The 22170-nt window shown below is 40.6% G+C and overlaps 2 protein-coding genes across 5 annotated transcripts in view; one reads left to right on the top strand and one right to left on the bottom strand.

Moving 5' to 3' along the window:
• Nucleotides 1-803: 803 nt before the first annotated feature.
• NDUFA5 (NADH:ubiquinone oxidoreductase subunit A5) lies at nucleotides 804-7479 on the bottom strand. The gene is made up of 5 exons (XM_075274293.1): nucleotides 7356-7479; nucleotides 4405-4449; nucleotides 3886-4002; nucleotides 2715-2780; nucleotides 804-1003 (listed from the first exon to the last, which is right to left on the bottom strand). The coding sequence occupies exons 1-5, from the start codon at nucleotides 7374-7376 to the stop codon at nucleotides 902-904; spliced, it is 351 nt and encodes a 116-aa protein (XP_075130394.1). The 5' UTR covers nucleotides 7377-7479; the 3' UTR covers nucleotides 804-901.
• An 18-nt stretch (nucleotides 7480-7497) lies between these two features.
• Nucleotides 7498-22170, top strand: part of ASB15 (ankyrin repeat and SOCS box containing 15) — a 48029-nt gene continuing 33356 nt past the window's right edge. The window contains exon 1 of one of the 4 annotated variants that reach the window (XM_075274262.1): nucleotides 7498-7553. The gene's annotated coding sequence lies outside the window, so the exon portion shown is untranslated. Of the gene's footprint in view, nucleotides 7554-19338; nucleotides 19422-22170 lie in introns of those variants that run through there. The other 3 variants (XM_075274261.1, XM_075274259.1, XM_075274260.1) reach the window with 3 other exon arrangements.

Below are 22170 nucleotides of genomic sequence, written 5' to 3'. Positions count from 1 at the left end.
CTTCATGCTTTACACCGCTCCAGCCAACACTTGACATTGTGCATGTCCATCTATTGCATGTTTGCAGCTTTGACCATGGAGCCCATTTCACCAAGTTCCCAACACACATTTATTGTTACCACTTCCAGTATAGTATAGTGCAATCTCCACAGCACTTGGTAGCCCCATTCCTGTACCTACCACTTGCCGGGGGTTACAGGAGGCTGCACAAAGGGAGAGCTGAAATGTAACAGGCAGTGATTCTTCTTCTTGATGCAACTTCCAGCTTCCCCCTCCCTTGCATACATGTGCAGAACCTTGCACTAAAACCCTTCATGCCTCTCTCCAACTTCAAGCTGGTGTGACACCCTAATAAGGGTAAGTTCACATGGAGGAAAGTGGAGCGCAATCTGGCACGTATACACGTGCCGGCAGATGACGTGCTCAAAATGCTCCCATTCATTTCAATGGGAGTTAGGAGCGTATACGCCGCGTTATTTTGCGCCCGTGATTTTGCGGCCGCAAAACAACGCGGCGTATACGCTCCTAACTCCCATTGAAATGAATGGGAGAATTTTGAGCGCGTCATCTGCCGGCACGTGTATACATGCCAGATTGCGCTCCACTTTCCTCTGTGTGAACTTACCCTAAGACTCCATGTGTGATCTCAACTGTACATGGACATGCCTATACTTAGATGTTGAAATAATAAAATAATTCCTAGCTATATTTTTCTGCAATTAGATACAATAATACATTTGATGAACAGGGTTGATATTATAACAAAATATAAACAGTATTTATTACAGAACATAAAACTGAACAACAATAATAAGGTGTTTTTTATTTGGAATTCAGAAGCCATTACATTGATGTCCCATGTGCTCGATGTATACACAAATATATACAGGTAATAGATTCCTTAAATTGGCCATTTCCATTGATTTGCAGGAGGTTCTTCAACAAGGGGCTCCCAAGGCTTCCACTCTGCCATTTTTCTCACTAGATGCAATTCATTTTCTGCCTGTTATGGAATAAAAAAATCAGAATTAATGTTATAGGTCATTTATAATAATATTAACCCCCAACACAGTCTATTATCCTTCCAAAAATATCTTTTTTATTGCAGATTTTGAATTTATAGCTTTGGTAAACATTGCTGGCACATAAGTCTGCTGCCTTATGTGCATTTTAATGTTTTCTCAAATTAACGCATCTTAGTCTTAAACTAGTAACATTTATCCCTCTCTTCATTCCAGCAATTTAAATTTTATTTCAATGTAGCTTTCCGAGGCTTGTTTTTTGTGAATAAATAAGAGAGGTGAGATGACCAGAAAATATAGATTTTGAGCACCTGCATTTTATGGTTTAAATAATGTACTAATTTTAGTGTATTTTTTTGTTTTTTTCACTGTGTGGTAAAAATGACGTTATCTGTATTCTGTGGGTCATTACGATCACAGCAATAACATTTGCATAGTATATGTAATCTTTTGATATCTTATTACAAAAAAATTAAAAACTTTGCAAAATAGAAAATAATATTTTGTCGCCATGTTCTAACACGTGTAACTTTCTTATTTACAAGTATGGAGCTGCGTATATCGTCTTTTTATGCAGGACAAGATGATGTTTTTGTTGATAACATTTGGGGGAAGGTCTGAACCATGGTACCAGAACCATTTTTCTAGGTGGTATAAAACCGAAGATACAAATGACAATATCGCCATTTGAAGTGACCACCCCTCCTTTGGGAATCAAAATTTACCACTAAGTCAAAAAAACTATGTTATTACTGCATAAAGTGATATTACAGATCTGAAAAATCTAGCTCTATCAGGAAGAGGTTAATCTCTAGAATATGAGAGGGGCAGTATTTCAGAGCTCCAGTCAGAGTCACACTTATTAAATGATGTAAAGAGCTGAACGTTTTGGAGGTGGTGAAAGGTCCTCCTCAACAACCAGCTCTCTGGGATGTAACAGTGTATCATGTGGCGGGAAAGTGTTAAAACACACACACGTTCACTATAGTAACATCTGACTGATATGTTATTTCTTTAGTGCAAAAACCTTGCCATGTGACAACCCAATCTTAGAACAAATCTAAGCTTGCCTAATGAACACAGTTCTAGTAAGAGTTGAGCCAACACTCTTCCCCCCCACAAAGGCCAGGCATTACTTTTTCTAGATGATACAAATCACGCTGGACAATTACAAGGCATGATCTAAACAAGTCCTATCCATATACACTATACACCAGATGCATATATAAAACAAAATGCTTTTTTTCCCCCCTAGAAACAAAGACGCTTGTGTTCATGAGGTGTATCAGGAAGTTTAGCTTCATTAATAGACACAACCCTAGGACAGTTGTGATCTTCCCAGAAGAAAGAGAAGATCCTTTGTTTCCTAATCTTGGACAACTACTTTAGCCACAGCAGCAAAACTGTTACAAAGAACACCTCTGCTTCTCAAGAACAGATTCTATCTGTGCATTACATGGGTGGCCTAGCGATTTCAACAGGCCACGTGTAATGTTAAATATTCATTTACAGTACCCAATGATAATAAGAGATCCCAGGAGGGGCTTAGAGGACCTCTGAATTGTAAAGGACCGGTGAAGTGTGGCACTGTAGACTTCAGACCTGCTTTGCCTCCAGCAATGCCTTTGGTTTACTCACTGACAAGATGGCTTATACAGGCTAAAAGGAAAAGGTGGATTCAGTTTTATTTACCTGTTCAATTATTTCTTCTACTTGGCCACAATTAATTTTCTCCTCCAGTTTTTCGACATTGCTTTCCTACATAGGATGAAACAAAAATAAGAAAATGTGAGAACATATCATCATGCTGATTTATGGCAATGTGGGGCTCCAAATTAGGTTTTTATTGCCAAACGGTGTTACAACACTAGGGCCTTTTTAGGGTCAGTATTTATGACTGAACTGTCTGCATTCCCTTTATGTGTGCCTCATCCTATTGCCCACTCTTTGTAATCCTCTGTACTGGTGTCTGTCAGCGTATTTCATGCGTTGCGACATCTGTTGAGGAAGTTTAACTCATAGTATTGTTTTTATAATATATTGTGGCCGCTGTCCCTTGCTTTTGCCTACCTGGGCATAATTTTGGGGTAATTCATGTAGGTTATCAGTGAGGCCTAGTATGGGGATTAATTTTGGTGATGAGCCATTGTTCAGATTTGCATTTTTATCAGCCTTATCATTAAAAGTTTTAGATTTATTTTGCTTCACCTTTGGATTTATTTTTGAGATTGTGATGATCTTTTGATATACTGATTCTGTGGCCTTATTCATTGCTAAGGGCCCGTTCCTACGAAGTAACGCTGTGCTCATTCTGACACCTAAACACGTGTCAGCGTTCAAAACAGAATCCCATTGACTTCAATGGGTTCCGTCTTACGCTCATTACACATTGAAATCAATGGGAGGCTTTTTAACCTATTGATTTCAATGTGTTACGCGCGTTAAACGGAACTCATTGAAGTCAATGGGATTCTGTTTTGAAGCGCTCACTCTGACATGAGTTTACATGTCAGAATGAGCGCAGCGTTACTTCGTGGGAACGGGCCCTAATACAGCAACAAAATGATAAATTCCCTGCAATTGGTTAAATGAAAATAACTGAATTTTCCATCCGGCTAGTCTTCCAAGATTTTGCAGTTGAAGGGCAAATCCTAATTGCCGCTAGTGGCATCTCAAAGATCTTGGCATTGTGACTTAAGTGATAAAAATCATCTGTTCTGTGAGGAAAATCTTCAACAAAAACCTACTTAAGTGTCTAAGTGAATGAATGTGTTTACAAGACGTAAATGCGAAGGTTCAGAGTAGCCAGTGACATCTCATATACTGTACGGTATACACAAATAGGAATGGCTGAAATACTTACAGTTTTGACAACATTGAATCTGTCATTTACAATTTGCTCAGTGTATTTTCGGTATGCTGCATCCTTTGGAATGGTTTGCAATGCGGTCAGAATTTTTGTATACAATATCCTCAAGCGCTGTAAATGGAAAAGAACATAATGGATATGTTAACACTTAACACAACTTCTGCACACATATTCAGTTAAACACATAATTTCTTGCTAGAAACACTAAAGCTATATACATCTAAAGGTCCGTATTTTGAAGATGTGTCCTTGTTATCTGCATTTCCATTCTTCTGCCAAGTCATACTAGCAGTACATGATGAAAATGAGGGCAGTGCCAGGCCTGTCATATTGGTAGATGAAAAACAATACCCAATAAGTTACACACCGACTATATTGAGGTCCATCAGGGTTGCCATTATTATGTGTGCCATTTTATTTCTGCATTTTTGATGTAATCTATGATATAGGCTGCTGACCTGCAGATGTGAGCACAACCTGCTATATCTACTGCAACACACAATATGAACTTACTTCATGTGGATTTTGGGAAACAGCCAATCCAACTAAGCCAGTGGTCTGAAAGAGAAAAGCACAAGAATGATATGCCTTGTAAAGTTTGACACAGATGACAAAAGACTTTCCATAAAATGTAACAAGTCAATGGCTACTGTGGATAAACCCTTTAAATAGAATGGGGGACCATGGCTACCTCACCAATCAGTTTGAAGAATTCCTTCCTCCACAAAACTGCAGGTTCAACCTCTAAGGATCCGTAGCCCACAGAGTAACGCGCCGCTCATTCTGACACGTAAATACGTGTCAGAGTGTGAGCGCTTCAAAACAGATCCCATTGACTTCAGTGGGTGCCGTCTTACGCGCGCTACGCATTGAAATCAATGGGTTAAAAAGCCTCCCATTCATTTCAATGTGTAGCACGCGTAAGACGGCACCCACTGAAGTCAATGGGATCTGTTTTGAAGCGCTCACACTCTGACACGTGTTTAGGTGTCAGAATGAGCGGGGCGTTACTCCGTGGGAACAGAGCCTAAGATCAGCTTCCTGTGGCTATGCCTTAGATGTCAGACCGGAATAACCTTTAAGATTGGACAAAAACACTAACTAGATGTCATCTGAACCTGCCTACTCCAACTTTGCCTCAAAGTCTGATGTTGTAGGAATAAAAAATGGGGCATCCTTTGTTTCTGGAACTGGTAAATTGCAGCCAGATGTGTCTAGCAATAGCTTTTCTCCCTTTCTCATGCCAGGATCTGACTCTCCTTTTCATAAAAAAGACGATTTCCTAACGGTTACGTGCACACACCCCATTGACCAACTATATGGAAGGGTAATGCACAAATCTTGTATACTGCTATTTTGCTCTAGAAAAGGTTATCAATCCAGAAATCCATTTTTTACGCTCCAGATGTACATTTACCTCTCTCTCTCTCTCAAGATGAGATTTTTGCCAACAGGGAAAATATTCTGTCTTTTCTTTGGGGCTATTTCCACATCATTTGTTCTCTGATGGGCAATATACTCAGGTACACATTTAGCCACCCATAAACAATATTGAACGTATCTCTCAGCAGATCTATTCACTTACACAAGTCCAGAGTATTAACACAGAACTCTAGCGTTAAAAAATAATAATAATAAAAATAATATGTTTCCTGCTTACTCATGGGCAGATACAGGGCTGAGCAATTAAAAAGGTTGTCCAATATACTTTCCTCATATCGTTGTAGATCTCTGCTTGCTGTCATTCATTTCCTACTTACTTTCAGTGGATAAAAATCAGTCCACAGTCATATGATGGACACACTGGTGCCTGGTAACCAGCTGTGCGCCTGTGTCCATCACATGACCATGGACTGTTGTAGAGAAATTGAGTTTGGGGGAGGGTCACTTTAAACAGTTATATCTCCGGCTTTATAAAACACAGAATCGTGCTGTTGGTGTCATATAAAAAAGGAGATTCTGTTGTAAATACAGTTGGGATTAGGGTATTTATATGCAGCTGCATAATATATATGAACCTTATTGAGAATCTCTTCTTTCACATGACACCAACAGCAAATTTCTATGTTTTATAATGCCCAAGATATAACTGTTTGATGTGACCCTCCCATCCTAAGTTTTTCTAGATTTTACACAGCTCTCTACTCCAAGCCCCTACTGCATACACAGTTACTCAGTGAGAGTTAGGAACAGATCTTAACACTGAAAACAGAATAAAGAAATATAGGATTTCATTTAAAAAAAAAACAAAAAACTAAATATGCTAATAAAGTATATTACAAAATGTATTAATGACACAAATACTGCCAGAAAATCAAAAGTTGTCCAAATGTTTAGTTACACTTTAATGAAATCTAAAGCCATTTACTACTTCTGGATCTCTCAGCGGCATATACTGTAAAACTATAGACCACCAACTCCTTCACACCATGATCCACTCTAATGGTCTCAGGAACATTGCACTCTCTTGGTTTTCTTCCTCAGGGTTCCCTAGGGCTCAGTCCTAGGCCCCCTCCTCTTCTCTCTCTACACAACCTCTACTGGACAAACTATCAGCAGACTTGGTTTTCAATACCATCTTTATGTTGATGACACCCAGCTATATACCTCATCCTGTGACATCACCTCAGCACTACTAGAGAACACCAGTGACTGTCTATAACATAATGTCATCTCTATATACTAAATAAACTAAATAGAAACTGAATCTTTCAAAAACTAAACTTGTGTTCCCTCCATCTATTAGCCGACCTAACCCTGACATCTCCATTTCTGTCTGTGGTCTTACCATAACACTGAAGCAGTATGCCTACTGTCTTGTGGTTGTATTTGACTTGGATCTCATCTTCACCCACATATTCCGACACTTGCACCTTAAAAACATCTCTAGAATTCGATCTTTTCTCTCTATGGAAACATCAAAGACCCTAATTCTCTCGTCTTGACTATTGCATTTCTCTTCAAATTGGGCTTCTTCTTACTAAACTCTCCCCTCTACAATCTGTCCTTAATGCAGCCGCCAGCCTCATCTTTCTCTCAAATTGGCACACAGATACAGATGTGTCAGTCAATGTACTGTAGGTCAATTTACATCTGGAAGATTTTTGTGACATGTACATTAGATTATTGTAAGGTCATCTATTCAGATGATAGTTTATTATACTACTGATTATAGGGTTAACCAATATAGCTTCTACTGCAGCTTCCATGGCTATTGTGATCCAACTTTGCTACGATCCTGAATGGTAACACACATACTGATTCTCTCAGTACAAGAACAGTACTGCTACTCAGCTTTCCCAGGCACGAATACAGCTAATATATGGCTGCAGAGAAGCGATGTAACAGATGACGACAGGCTGAATGATATGTAAACATGTTATGTTATATGAGCACGGTGACTACAATGTAATGTCTGCAGAGGCACAGGCTCCACACTGTCCCCATGACCTCCCCGGTCTCACCTTCTTCAGGACGCCAGCCATGGCTGCTTCGCACTGCACTATGGGTAGCAAAAGCCGTAGTTGACACTTCTCTAGACCCAACCAAGCGATCTCCGAGTAATACAACGATCCAGTCCAGGAACAGTTCTACGCACGCCTGGATTCTGCGTGTTACGTCATCGCGTAGCGTTCCCTTGATTGTGGGCGGTGTAGTAAGCTGTAACTATATCTGTGTGTTGTGTGCAGCCTTGTGCACGTATAACCATAGAGTGTGTTATTGATAACGTACTGCAGGCGCATGGATGAAGTCCTCTTGTTTCTGACATTGCCTGGATGGACTTGAACTGCAGGAAACTAGAGGGTGACTCTGCCGGATATCGGCTTTAATCCCTTTGTATTCCGCAGACTTTGTAAAATGTGAAAGACCTTATGAAAATGAGGCACAGTATCCATTGATTGGTACAGATTGCCCTATTAAACAGTGGTGCGTCTTCCTGTATGTGTGCCTGTGCCATATATACTGCAGTGTCACCCTCCAGTTGCTCCCACAGTTTCATATCCTCTCCTGGTGCCCACAGTACAATGGTTAAAGGGATGCTATAATTGGATACCCATTTTTTCTGACTAACATGTCAGAATAGCCTTAAGAAAAGCTATTCTTCTTTTACCTTTAGATGTCTTCTCCACCATTCGGTAGAAATCCCATTTTTTTTCCGTATGCAAATGAGTTCTCTCACAGCACTGGGGGCGGTCCCTAGTGCTCAAACAGCAGTCGAGGCGTCCCTAATGCTGCAAGAGAAATCTCCAGCGCCGCCTCTATCTTCGCCTGGAACGGCCTCTCCCTGCGTCCTCTTCCAGTGTTGGCTTCAAACTTCTAGGCATGTGCAGTCGGCTCTGCCGTTGGGCAGAGCCAACTGCGCATGCCCGCGGCCATTTTCTTGTGGTCGCTTACCCCAACTTACCGTGTAAGCGGCCACAAAAAAATCCCATGGCCATTTTGCGGTAAAAACTGCGGCTCGGTTTTGGAAGATGCAGCATGTCGATTATATCTACGAAAATGCCAGTGGTTTCCTCAGCTATAATTGTAATAGAAAGTCCACAGAGGAAAACTCAGCAAACTTTCTGTTTAAAGCGCTGCGGGAATAACCCTGATACATTATGCCGTGGTTTCTCCTGCAGCGTTTTTATCCCGTGGAGCCTTAGCCTAAGGGTGCATTCACACTACGGATATGCCAGCTCATTCTGAACGTAAAACACGTTCAGAATCAGCGCGTATAAAGCAGTTCCCATTCATTTCAATGGGAGCCTGCATACGAGCGCTCCCCATTGAAATGAATGGGCTGCTTTTTTCTCTACGAGCACTCCCATTGAAGTGAATGGGAAGCACTCACGTGTACGGCTCGGAATGAGCCGAGCGAGCCGTACACGCGAGCACTTCCCATTCACTTCAATGGGAGTGCTCGTAGAGAAAAAAGCAGCCCATTCATTTCTATGGGGAGCGCTCGTATGCAGGCTCCCATTAAAATGAATGGGATCTGCTTTATACGCCGCTGATTCTGAACGTGTTTTACGTTCAGAATGAGCTGGCGTGTCCGTAGTGTGAATGCACCCTAAATTTGTGAAGGAACACCAGCTGAAGGCACTCAAGCCCATCTTGTGGAAATCAAAGATTATGAATAAGACTGATAATTCAAATCTTTGAGACATAGTCAGTCAGAGTGCTGCCTCAGTGTCCAATCCTGAGCAGAAGGGGTTTTTTTAAACACAGTGTTGAGACTTTTCAGAGGGCAGCAATTACATGGTAATTTAGCTTTGTTCTCAGTACTTATCATATTTTCTGCTGTATCCTTAGCTACTGATTTTGGTTCTTGGTGATCCGGTCTCAATGATTTTGCTTTATTTGTGTGAAGTGAACTTAATCTTGGTTTGGATTTTGTTTCACTTTACTGTTATTTTGGATATTCCTGTGCTCTCCTGATTTTGATCCTGCTTGTATGTTACATTCTTGTCTCCTGAAAACTAGCTGGTCTGGTTCTTTGTGTGCAAGTGCACCTATTTTGTGAAATCTGCCAGGGTCTCTGATCGGCAAAGTTCACTTTGCTTTGTAGCGGGCTCTTGTATAAACCAGGGGCTTGCCCTAAAATCTACAAACCTAAATGGTGTTAGGTTGTTGGTAGCTTGTTTTGCTCGCTGCCTTTAATTTGTCAGCCCTTATTGGATGTTGCTCAAGCCACAATTCCATTACTTGAGAATTACTTAAGCGGCAATTTTGTTGCAGAGTCGCAGGCCTAAAAAGTCATTTTTGACAATATGGAACAGGTGCAGATCTTAATAAATGAAATGCACTCTTCAACAGAAGTAGTTCAAGAACTTAACTGAAAGACTTCAGCATTATGGGTCTGCACAACCCAGAGTTCATGGTGCTGCTTTTGAACCAAATGTATGTAAGATCAATCTGACTGATCAAATTTCTGCAGTTTTAATGAAAATTGCAAATTGTAATTCGATTTGAGTCCTCACTCACCAGGGACCAAGAAGCAACGTGTGGTCTTCATCATCTCTCTCATCCTATTTGGATCCCAAGAACTTTTCTCTATGGACACTTTTTCATGGTTTAAAGGGGTTGTCCAGGTAAAAATGGACCGTTTAATTTTTAATCAGCCGGGGCGGTGAAAAAAAAAAAAAAAAATTCATACTAATCTTTCCACAGTGCTCCGGTGCCTCCTAACGCAGTCCAGTCCTCTCAGTCCAGTGTGTATGTGTGGTGGAAGTCCCAGCCACATGTGACCACTGAGGTCAATCAGCTGCCTCAGTGAAGGGCATGCAATGTCACTACCTGTGATATCACAGGTCTCTTCCTGAGGCCGCTGATTGGCCTCAGTGGTGACCACTGAGGCCAATCAGTAGCCTCATCAGAACTCAGAAAGAGACCCATGAGAATACGCCAAAGCAGAAGGATCGGACCATGCTAGGAGGACACTGGAGCACTAGGTTCAGGTGAGTATGATTTTTTTTTCACCTTCCCCTGGCATATTTAAATAACAAAAATTGTGTGGACAACCTCTTTAAGGCCTCATATATGATGAGCTCAATATGAGCGCAAATCTCCATTCTTTTTGTCAGGATCGTTGCCCTGTGGAAGACTACTACTCTGAATTTAGAAAATGTGGTACTATTCCGTTATCGGGCCAGCAGAGCAATTCAGTACTAGCATCGGGACAGCAGTCAGCAATTCAGCAGTATCGGGAATTACATCTGAGGACTGACTGCTGGCCCGATGCTTGTGCCCTGTCTCTAGTAGCCAGTACATCGATGCCCCCATCCATCCTCCCAGTGTGCCCCCCTCAGCTCTCCTTATATCTGCCCCGTACCCTATCCCCGCCACACGACTAGGCCTGACTGACACTACTAGTCGCCGGACGCTGCAGGAAGTTTGTCCCTCCGGCTCCCCACTGTTCCTATGGTCAGCTCGTCCCTTTTAGGAATGACCCACACTGTACTGAATCTCCACCGCCACTTTCAGGACCTGTATTGAGCCCCGGTGAGCGCCGAAGTGAGACCTAGTCACGTGGCGGGTATGGGTCAAATGTAAGGAGAGCTGGTACTGTTAGAAATCAATGAAGAGACATCCTTTGGCAGTCAATTTTGAGATCTATGCATGAGGTTCCATCCTAGGGATTCTACTTGATAAATCTCCATGTGTTATGCTGCTGTTAGAGAGTATTACAGTCATGGCCAAAAGTTTTGAGAATGACACAAATCTTCTATTTTCACATGATCTGCTGCCCTCTGGTTTTTATGTGTGTTTGTCAGATGTTTTTATCACATACAGAAATATAATTGCAATCATATTATGAGTAACAAAAGCTTATATTGACAGTTAGAATGAGTTAATGCAGCAAGTCAATATTTGCAGTGTTGACCTTTCTTCTTCAGGACCTCTGCAATTCTCCCTGGCATGCTCTCAATCAACTTCTGGACCAAATCCTGACTGATAGCAGTCCATTCTTGCACAATCAATGCTTGCATTTTGTCAGAATTTGTAGGTTTTTGTTTGTCCACCCGTCTCTTGATGATTGACCACAAGTTCTCAATGGGATTAAGATCTGGGGATTTTCCAGGCCATGGACTCAAAATCTCTATGTTTTGTTCCCTGAGCCATTTAGTTATCACCTTTGCTTTATGGCAAGGTGCTCCATCATGCTGGAAAAGGCATTGTTGATTGCCAAACTGCTCTTGGACGGTTGGGAGAAGTTGATGTTGGAGGACATTCTGGTACCATTCTTTATTCATGGCTGTGTTTTTGGGCAAGACTGTGAGAGAGCCGATTCCCTTGGCTGAGAAGCAACCCCACACATGAATGGTTTCAGGATGCTTTACAGTTGGCATGAGACAAGACTGGTGGTAGTGCTCACCTCAGCTTCTCCGAATAAGCTGTTTTCCAGATGTCCCAAACAATCGAAAAGGGGATTCATCAGAGAAAATGACTTTACCCCATGACTGTAGATGTAGAATGTTAGTCTGTTTTCCCTTAGTCCTTTCAGCAACGCAGGGCACCCTTCTTATGATGTCTTTAATCAATCTGCTAATAAATTAAAATACACAGGATAAACCGAATATGGGGGCTCCATATATAGTGTTCATGTGTTTCCTAAACTGTCTAACAGTCCTATCAGCACAAAGGACAGTGAATCTCCATATGTTGTGTAACTAAGACTAAGGGAAAACAGATTTACTTTTTAACTCTAACACTTTTTCAGTGGCAGACAAATTCAAATTTTATGGAAAATTCTGAAGCGCTGAGGAGGCATATAGCTGTATTTCATTAGCAGATGAGGGTGCGTGCTCACAGAATGGTAGCTGCATGTGGCTGAAACATGCTCACAGTGTTTACCAGACCATGACCATACACATAATTGTATATAAAGATGGGGCAGATTTATTATGCCTTGTACCACAGTTTCCTAGCATATAAAGTATAAAAGTTGCAAAGATTTTGCGCAGATCAGATATTTGTGCAAAAATTAGAAACTTTTTGTTTTTGGCACTGCTCTTGAATACTTTCTGACAAAGCATTGTTGGAAACAGCGATGTTTCCCATCATCACGTAATGTGAAGTGAAAGTGTGATTTGGCTACTGATGTGGTGTTTTGGTGAATGCGCCAGGAGTAGTGGCTTCACATTACCAAAGTTTCAATGACCAGGGACTCCTCTAAACGGATATTATTGAATATAAATGTTTTTTTCCACTTAGAATTTATTCTTAGGTTTAGTTTTCCTCCCTAATTTAAAGTCTTTCTGAAGGGATTACTTGCATTCATTCTAATCTACTCCTAAAAATAGCACCATGGTTTTAATCTACCACCCACGCCTCTGAGAGACATGTGGTTCTGTGCACACGAAACATTTAGTTCTCAATAATATTTCTGCTAAACTATTACTTAAAAGAATATGCTACGCTGTAAACAAAATGAATAATTAACCCTTTATACTGTCACATTGCAAAACTGGGGCATCAAAAATGACAAGTTATATTAATTTCTAATTAATACTCAAAACATTCATAAAAAATACATAGAAATAATTTGAAAGCGTAAATGCTATAACAAAGGAAAAATAGAAGAGACATAAACAAAAGGGTTTGATAAACTGCAACCAGAATAGTCTACCAATCATCACTTTTACTTAAAGGGACAGACATTTATTGTATAATGAGATTTTCTAAATGTCTGGTAGAGGTGGGCCCACCTCTGAGACCACAGTTGAAGGAGTACAGGCACGACAGATGTAGTAGAACTGAATTTGGCACTTAACCCTTTCCTGCACATTTACGTTATGTTATAGATCATTATGTACTATTACAACATGGTGACAGCACCTGTTCAGAGCTGCAGAATTCTAAGGTGTCCAGCAATGAGTCTGGATCTAACTACCATTGAACACCTATAGAGAGATTTTAAAATTGCCGTTGGAAGAAGGCATTCTTCAAATATGAGAGACCTAAAGCAGTTAGCAAGAAGAGTGGTCCAAAATTCCAGTTGAGAAGTGTAAGAAGCTTGTTGATGGTTATAGGAAGTGACTGATTTCAGTTTTCCAAAGGGTTTGCAACCAAATATTGAGTTGAGGGTGCCGGTAATTTTTTTCCGACCCATTTTTGGAGTTTGGTGTTTTGGTGTTTTTTCTCGATTTTATGTGTTGTTCCAATACACACAAAAAACCCATTTATTGTAACAGGACAAGGGAAAAAGTAATAGAAGGTCCCTGTCATATACATTCTAAACACAGCTAGGAAAACTTATAACAAGAAAAGCTGTGTTCCTTGCCGTAGGGTTTTACTAAAACCTGGTAAAAAGGTCTGGCTGCTGGAGTAGGGTTGTGTCTCTACTCCATATAGCCACTTCAGGTATTTGGGGTGAATGAGGTTAATTCCTTGTAATTCGGAGGTGTGTATATAGTGGCATACAGCACTCAGGTCGATGGCTCTCTGCCCCTGGTTAAAGCACTTATGAGTAAAACTACTGCTTTGTTTGCGTTAGGAACTTGTATTCTAAGTAGTGGCCAAACTGAAGGAATTTTATTTTGTATTATGTTTTGTTTGACTGCTTGCAAAAGCACTAATAAAACATTTTGCGGCTAGTTGCACCATATTTGGCTGGACTGGATTCTTATTGCTGTATCAAGAATTCTCATCCATCTGAAGAGACAATTCCCAAGGTAATCCTGTCACAATGTATATATATATATATATATATATATATATATATATATATATATATATATAGCTATATATACATATATATAAACTGTGTATATATATATATATATATATATATATATATATATTCTGTATATAGATAGATAGATACACAGCACTTCTTAAATGCACCATGTTAGAGGAAAACAATCCCATTTGATGTATACTGCTAATATCCCCCCCCCCAAAAAAAAAAATAAAAAAAATATATATATATATATATATATATATATATATATATATATATATATTCTCTATGTACCAACATATAAATATAATATGAGCTAAATAAAATTTCAAATCACCAATTTTAACTACGGTCATGGCCAAAAGTTTTGAGAATTACACAAATCTTCTATTTTCACATAATCTGCTGCCCTCTGGTTTTTCTGTGTGTTTGTCAGATGTTTTTATCACATACAGAAATAGAATTGCAATCATATTATGAGTAACAAAAGCTTATATTGACAGTTAGAATGAGTTAATGCAGCGTTGCAATATTTGCAGTGTTGACCCTTCTTCTTCAGGACCTCTGCAATTCTCCATGGCATGCTCTCAATCAACTTCTAGACCAAATCCTGACTGATAGCAGTCCATTCTTGCACAATCAATGCTTGCATTTTGTCAGAATTTGTAGGTTTTTGTTTGTCCACCCGTCTCTTGATGATTGACCACAAGTTCTCAATGGGATTAAGATCTGGGGAGTTTCCAGGTCATGGACCCAAAATCTCTCTGTTTTGTTCCCTGAACCATTTAGTTATCACCTTTGCTTTATGGCAAGGTGCTCCATCATGCTGGAAAAGGCATTGTTGATCGCCAAACTGCTCTTGGATGGTTGGGAGAAGTTGATCTTGGAGGACATTCTGGTACCATTCATGGCTGTGTTTTTAGGCAAGACTGTGAGAGAGCCGATTCCCTTGGCTAAGAAGCAACCCTACACATGAATGGTTTCAGGATGCTTTACAGTTGGCATGAGACAAGACTGGTGGTAGCGCTCACCTTGTCTTCTCCGAATAAGCTGTTTTCCAGATGTCCCAAACAATCAAAAAGGGGATTCATCAGAGAAAATGACTTTACCCCAGTCCTCAGCAGTCCACTCCCTGTACCTTTTGCAGAGTATCAGTCTGTCCCTGATGTTTTTTCTGGAGAGAAGTGGCTTCTTTGCTGCCCTCCTTGAGACCAGGCCTTGCTCCAAGTGTCTCCGCCTCACAGTGCGTGCAGATGCACTCACACCTGCCTGCTGCCATTCCTGAGCAAGCTCTGCACTGCTGGTAGCCCGATCCCGCAGCTGAAACACTTTTAAGAGACAGTCCTGGCGCTTGCTGGTCTTTCTTGGGCACCCTGGAGTCTTTTTGACAACAATGGAACCTCTCTCCTTGAAGTTCTTGATGATGCGATAGATTGTTGACTGAGGGGCAATCTTTCTAGCTGTGATATTCTTCCCTGTTAGGCCATTTTTGTGCAGTGCAACGATGACTGCACGTGTTTCTTTAGAGATAACCATGGTTAACAGAAGAGAAACAATGATGGCAAGCACCAGCCTCCTTTTAAAGTGTCCAGTGGTGTCATTCTTAATCATGACAGATTGATCTCCAGCCCTGTCCTCATCAACACCCACACCTGTGTTAATGGAGCAATCACTGAAACGATGTTAGCTGGTCCTTTTAAGGCAGGGCTGCAATGATGTTGAAATGTGTTTTGGGGGATAAAGTTCATTTTCTAGGCAAATATTGACTTTGCAAGTAATTGCTGTTAAGCTGATCACTCTTTATAACATTCTGGAGTATATGCAAATTGCCATTAGAAAAACTGAAGCAGTAGACTTTGTAAAAATTAATATTTGTATCATTCTCAAAACTTTTGGCCATGACTGTAGATGAGATATAAAAATAAGGCCAAATATAAACATATTATATGTCCTCACATTCCAAAGTGCTAAAAAAAAATCAAAATGGCCAAACCACCATTTCCATACCAAATTTAGTAACATTATTAAAATGTAACAAAAACTATATAAGTTTGGTGTAACCATGATTGTACCAAACTGCAAAATATAGGAAACATATCATTTTTGTTGCACAGTCAACCCTGTAAAAACATAATCCTCTAGAAAATGGTACAATTGCAGTTTTCTTCTAAGTCTACCCTATTCTGAAAATTGTCCAGCTTCTGAAAAAAAAAAAAACATCCGTCACATGGACAATTTTCACTGTCATGTGAATACAGCTTAAAGAGAACCCTTCATCATCTGGGGCACATGTGGCTTTATATACCACTAGAAAGCGCTGAATTCCGTGTACTATCGGCTTTCCCGTTCTGTGCCTCCAGTGAAGAGCTATCAGTGCCGGTACCGTAGCTCTTCACCGTCAGAAGGGCGTTTCTGACAGTCATTCAGGAATGCCCTTCCTCACAGCAGCACCTATAGCGCTGTACTAACCAGAGATCATCTGTGGATGTAAATTTGCTCAAATCCTTCTGTCTCTTCATGTAATCCGAGACTTAATGATATTGAGATCAAGGTTCTGTGGGGACCACTTCATCATTTCTAGGACATCTTGTTCTTCTTTATGCTGAAGATATTTCTTAAAGGGAACCTGTCAAGTGTTTTGTTTTGTTTTTTTACCAACATTGGCCCCATCACGTGCAGGATGAAGTAATTCCCTGAAAATTTAAAAAACAAAAACACTAGTCCCCAGCGCAGTCAAACAGATCACACCACCACCAGTGAACTCTATTATACCATGGGTAAGTGTGCGTAACTCACAATTCATATACGCCATGCAAATCTTCCTAGATTTCTACTTTGAATTACTTCAAAGGCAGTTTCTGGCGGAATGTCTCCAAAGATTGTGCAGGGCACTTCTTTTTATCGTTAGCTGACCTTTTTCCCAGGGGCTTCATTATCAAGTACAGCTACTTGGGCATATCCACCTACATTTCCTACCCACTGGAACCTTGTAGATACCCATCTGGGGAACCCACTCACTCAAGACTTTTACACTAGCCCATTTTTTATACTCTCCCTCACAGGAATTTTGTAACTGGCTCACCTGAGGACTAGTCTTACTTAGAAATTTTCAAATTTTTCCTAGGAACTTATCCATGAATTTGCATGACCCAGCTACAGACTGCTTGCTCAGGAATTTTACACACCGATGCACTTACTGTCCATGTAATGACATACAATCTAGTGTCCTCTCCATTAATGGACCAACTGGCAACAGTTGAACCATGGCAGCCTGAATCGTTGTGCAGGACCTCTGCCATTGGAGATCTACCATCAACCAGGAGCCACCTTCAACCATCTGCCTTGTTCTGATGCCCTCTCATGAGACCTCCTTCACTTGAGACCTCTTTTGATACCAGCAAATTCCATTGTACTCCAGTATCCCTACTTCCTTCTGCTCTGGAGTCTCCCATGCATTGAGAGCTATCTTACAGCCTGCATCCTCTTCTTGGTTATCCTCCATTTCACCCATGGGTCAGCTACACTCTATCATTCTGCTGCCACAGCCCAGGGTTCACGGTAGCTCACTAATATACCCCAAAGCCTTATCAGATCCCAATACCTGGGAGTCTCCTTCCCTTTTGCGAGGAATAATAGGCTGCATAGGAGCATCTTGGCTATCACTTTCTTGGTCAATTGTCAGCTATGATGACCTCTGATCCTGTTGACTACACCATGTTCATGTTATCAGGTGTGCAGCCACATACCAGCCTGGGATTGCTTGGTTTGCACTGCAAAATCCTCTTCACTGTAGATTGGTTTGGCACAACTGGTCTTACTCTTAAATAAGGTCAATTCTTACAGCTGTATAACAAAGTCATCTGTGCAGACATCAGGACTGTGGGGGTGAATAACATGATTCTGGTGTCACAGGGGATTCACGGCCCACAGCTGCAGCTCCCACTCTCCAGGTGCTCACAAAGGTACACTAGTTGTCTGACCCAGCTGACATCTTAAACATTGGTGTCCCTTTCCTTGCTTGAAATAGATTGTACATCTCTCCCAACTCACCTGGCCTTGCTAGTTGTTGTCTAGTTTAAGTGGCCCACTAACATGTTGACTTTTACCCCTATAAGCCTCGACTGAAGCCTTTTCTGACCTCCTACAGAGCATGGGATCAGCCCTTAAATACAGAGCTATCTCCTGGCCTGAGTAGCCATGTTAATGCCAGATGTCAAACAGACTGCGTCACAGGAGAGTAACCCACAACTTCTGTGGTGCAACTCATGGACGCAGTGTAGTTTCTCTTATAAGGAATCATTGCGCAATGGAGCTCCTGAAAATTACAGAACACTGATCGTGTAAAGACCTAAACCAATTAAAGGCACATAAGCCTGTATAAAGCACACCGACCAACACAGTGCACGAACAACATAATTATATAACACATTATATAATGGGGATCGTTAAGTAAATACGTAGCGACCTATTAAAAAAAAGCAGCAGGGGGCTGACCAGACCTCGTAACAATTACTACAGCTGCTGTGGCAGTAGTTATGTGCTAATGTATTCTCAGTACAGATATGCAGGGTTCTATGTCACTCGACAGTCTTTATGCATATAGCTCTGCAATATGCTTGATGCCTTTAAGCTGACTTGTATGTTTTTCATTTTCTAATTGTATAATTGAAATGATTTTGGCAGGGGGTGTTATCCCTGTGCTCTGAGCACAGCTGCGTCATCCTAATTTAAATGCCTCCTTCTCCTGAAATCAATGACCCCCTGTTGGTTGTAAAAGCCCTCCTCCATGTGATCTTCTTAGCTACATCAATAGCAGTTTCTGATGTCAGAGCCATTCAAATCTCGGCTCGAACCAAAGTGTAGTGCATGTAAGAAGGCTGTGTTCCTTGGTTAATATGTTTCAGGACCAATCCGTACTACTATAAGTTAATGACCTAGATTTCATAAAAAGGTAATCATACTATATTACAAACTGCATGAAAAAAAGCAGTATGTATTTTCTAAAAAAAAAGGCATACAAAAATCAAGTTATAGCTTTTAAAGTCACATGTACTAAATATACTAACAAAGCTGAAAATGTGTCTGGTCATAACTGGCCCAGTCTTGAACTGGTTGAAGGTGAAAACCGTGTTTATTTACTGACTCATGTAAACAAGTATTCCACGAGTTTGCTGCATTCACATGTAGTTCTTTTCTAAGGGAGTGTATTGTACTTGGTCTGAAGCTTCACAAGGTCATAGCTATATATAACACAGCACTTCATGTTTAATTTTGGAAAGCATGTATGCCCTGTGTTCTGCAGGCTTCTGCTCTTGTCACAAATAAAGGCCTCTGTTAAATCATGTTCTGGTCAGGACTGGAAAAGGTGAGAAAAGCTTTATCTGTTGACATATTTATCTAAGACTGGGTTCATATCTGCATCAGAGTCTCTGCTAGAAACTCAGTTGCAGAAACCACAGAAAATTGTCAGAAAGAAAAGTCCAAAGTCACTGGGGTCCGCTGATGACCGTGTGTAACCACTGTTTTATGGTCCAGCTCTCCATCGTTCGGGTACACACTGTAACACTAATTTTAAACCTTGTTTTTTCCATTCTTGTGGGCTGTTTGAGAATCTGAAGCACAAAAAAATCTACACCATCAGTGTCCGTTTTTTTGTTTTTAAACTGACACTTAACAGTTGACAACATAGGTTTGCAGGACTTTTTCTATCAGCAATTTTTGACTGACTTTGACGCAGATGGAAACCCATTCTAACGTATTTAGTAAACGTATTTTTTTGGATAAGTTTAGTGTAACCGTGCATGTAAGCCTGCATCTTGAGATCTACTCTTTCAATACATTGTGTACATCATAGTGGGGTACATTTACTGTTGTGATTATAACTAGACGCTGGTGTAAAGTATACCAAAATATTGTACATTTTGTCACATATCTACATTTTGGAGCATCTAGCATGAGATAAAATGTTTCTAATTTACTATACAAGGGGATGTGAATGGGGTATTGTTTAAATTTTGCTGTAAAAATTTGTCTCAATTTAGAGGTGATAATAACTTAGACTAAACAGCTTAAAACTGAATCAGATGTATCCATTATTGTTAGTTTACTGGGAAGGGAGTGGTCACTAGGAAAGACCTCTCACTTGACTGTGTACTTATATTGGTACCTGAAACTAATGGCACAGATATCTCTGCAACAGGAGCATTGAACTCAGCGCAGTATGCAGTAGCTCAAGGGGTTAAAATACCTGGCGTATTCTTGTTAAGTAGTCTTAAAATGATGTTTGAAATCTCACAGGTTGTATTATTGCACATTTATTAATGTCACATGCACACAACCATAGTGGTTTTTATTGTCTGCAAAAAAAATATATCCGTAGTCTGTTTTTTTTACTTCTAGATAATCTGCACCTGTGCTATTTTGTCTGCAAGAACAGTCTGCAGTGTATCCATGTATATCAGTATTCATGGATCCGCCAAAAAAAAAATGCTAGGCCGAAATAATGTCACTACCTTGTCCCAACCCATTTCAAAGCTATAAAAGACCACCTGATGCGTCTTAGATGATGTTATACAAGTAACAAAATAATAATAATAATAATACTATTAATACCACAAGGGAAGATGATATCTAAAATAGCGTCATAGGACATTACACTATTGAAATTACATTACACAACATTAGATTAAACACATAAAAAATTATAACCCACATCACAGAGAACATTAACTGCCTGGTTTATATATGTAGATTTTTTTGTTTTTGCATCCATTGTTTTCCACTCTGTGCGAGCTCATAGTAAAACTGGTCAGAACAGGCGGTTCCACCATGTCTTTGATTCAGGAACTGTAGAAATGAATAAAGCACATTGGCGTAGGAATAATTTCAAAAATCCTGCTAGAAGTAAATGGGCAAAACAAAGAGTTGGGTATTTATGAGGCGGAAAAGGGGAAAGAATTTTGTAAAAAAGGGACATGGGGCTATTTACAAAGTTATTTGCTCTGATCCTTCTTCCCAATTCTGTCGGTATAGCTTCTGGACAACCTCCAACCACGACTCCTCCTTACAGATCCAGTCATGACCATGGACATTGCAGATGCGCTGGATAGTTTGCAGTTTCTGGCTCTTCTTTTTTCCTGTCAGGAAAATAGCCACTAGGCCTCAATCCCCCATGAAGAATTCCCCTGGGTTCCCTAGCAATACATCTGCACAAACATATGACAACAGATGTACATTAGAGATGAGCGAACACTAAAATGTTCGAGGTTCGAAATTCGATTCGAACAGCCGCTCAATGTTCGTGTGTTCGAACGGGTTTCGAACCCCATTATAGTCTATGGGGAACAGATACTCGTTAAGGGGGAAACCCAAATCCGTGTCTGGAGGGTCACCAAGTCCACTATGACACCCCAGGAAATGATGCCAACACCTCTGGAATGACACTGGGACAGCAGGGGAAGCATGCCTGGGGGCATCTAACACACCAAAGACCCTCTATTACCCCAACATCACTGCCTAACAACTACACACTTTCCACATTCAAAAAAACCTCTATCAAAGTGGGAAAATACCTGGAAACCTTCTTTACTCCCCAAATGGATGGACACAAACCCCAATTTAAGCTCAACAAACAGTAACAACCACCCCTTTAAATCACGTTCCCCATGACAACCACAAATGGAATAGGCAATGGGAATTCCAAAAGCCCTCACCCTTAACTGTCATTTTGAGTGTGTGTGTGTGTGTGTGTGTGTGTGTGTGTGTGATGTGGTAAGACCTTCCAAAATTCACTTTTCTAGCCCTTAACATGAGCCCTTCCAAACAAAGTTACATGACCTTAAGCTGAGCTACCAGCAGAGATTGAGGCCCTTGGCATGAGTAGAGCCTTGCACCAGCAGTGTTTTTGGCACTTAGGGTGAGTTGAGCCTTGTACCAGCGTGTGTCCCTTAACATCAGGCGGGCCCTAAGTTCTGCGCTTTGCACAAAAGTTCCACATTAACTAGGCTGAATGGTACAAAGATTAGTAGGCCCGAGAACCAGGAACAGGTCTTGCAATGGCTGTCGGATAACGCTTAAAGCACATTGTCCACCAGCCAGTCAGCCTCTACCTCCTC

Source organism: Leptodactylus fuscus, chromosome 5 (assembly GCF_031893055.1).
Source record: "Leptodactylus fuscus isolate aLepFus1 chromosome 5, aLepFus1.hap2, whole genome shotgun sequence".
NCBI lineage: Eukaryota > Metazoa > Chordata > Amphibia > Anura > Leptodactylidae > Leptodactylus > Leptodactylus fuscus.
The sequence above is the reverse complement of the archived record's forward strand: the minus strand, read 5'-3'. Positions and strand labels throughout refer to the sequence as shown.

What these genes read in the sequence shown, in the direction of transcription:
- NDUFA5 (XM_075274293.1), bottom strand. Translation starts at nt 7,376, where the DNA reads ATGGCTGGCGTCCTGAAGAAG. An exon ending in TTTCCCAAAATCCACATGAA is followed by an intron (nt 4,003 to 4,404) that starts GTAAGTTCATAT and finishes TTCCATTTACAG; the next exon opens with CGCTTGAGGATATTGTATAC. An exon ending in TAGAAGAAATAATTGAACAG is followed by an intron (nt 1,004 to 2,714) that starts GTAAATAAAACT and finishes ATTCCATAACAG; the next exon opens with GCAGAAAATGAATTGCATCT.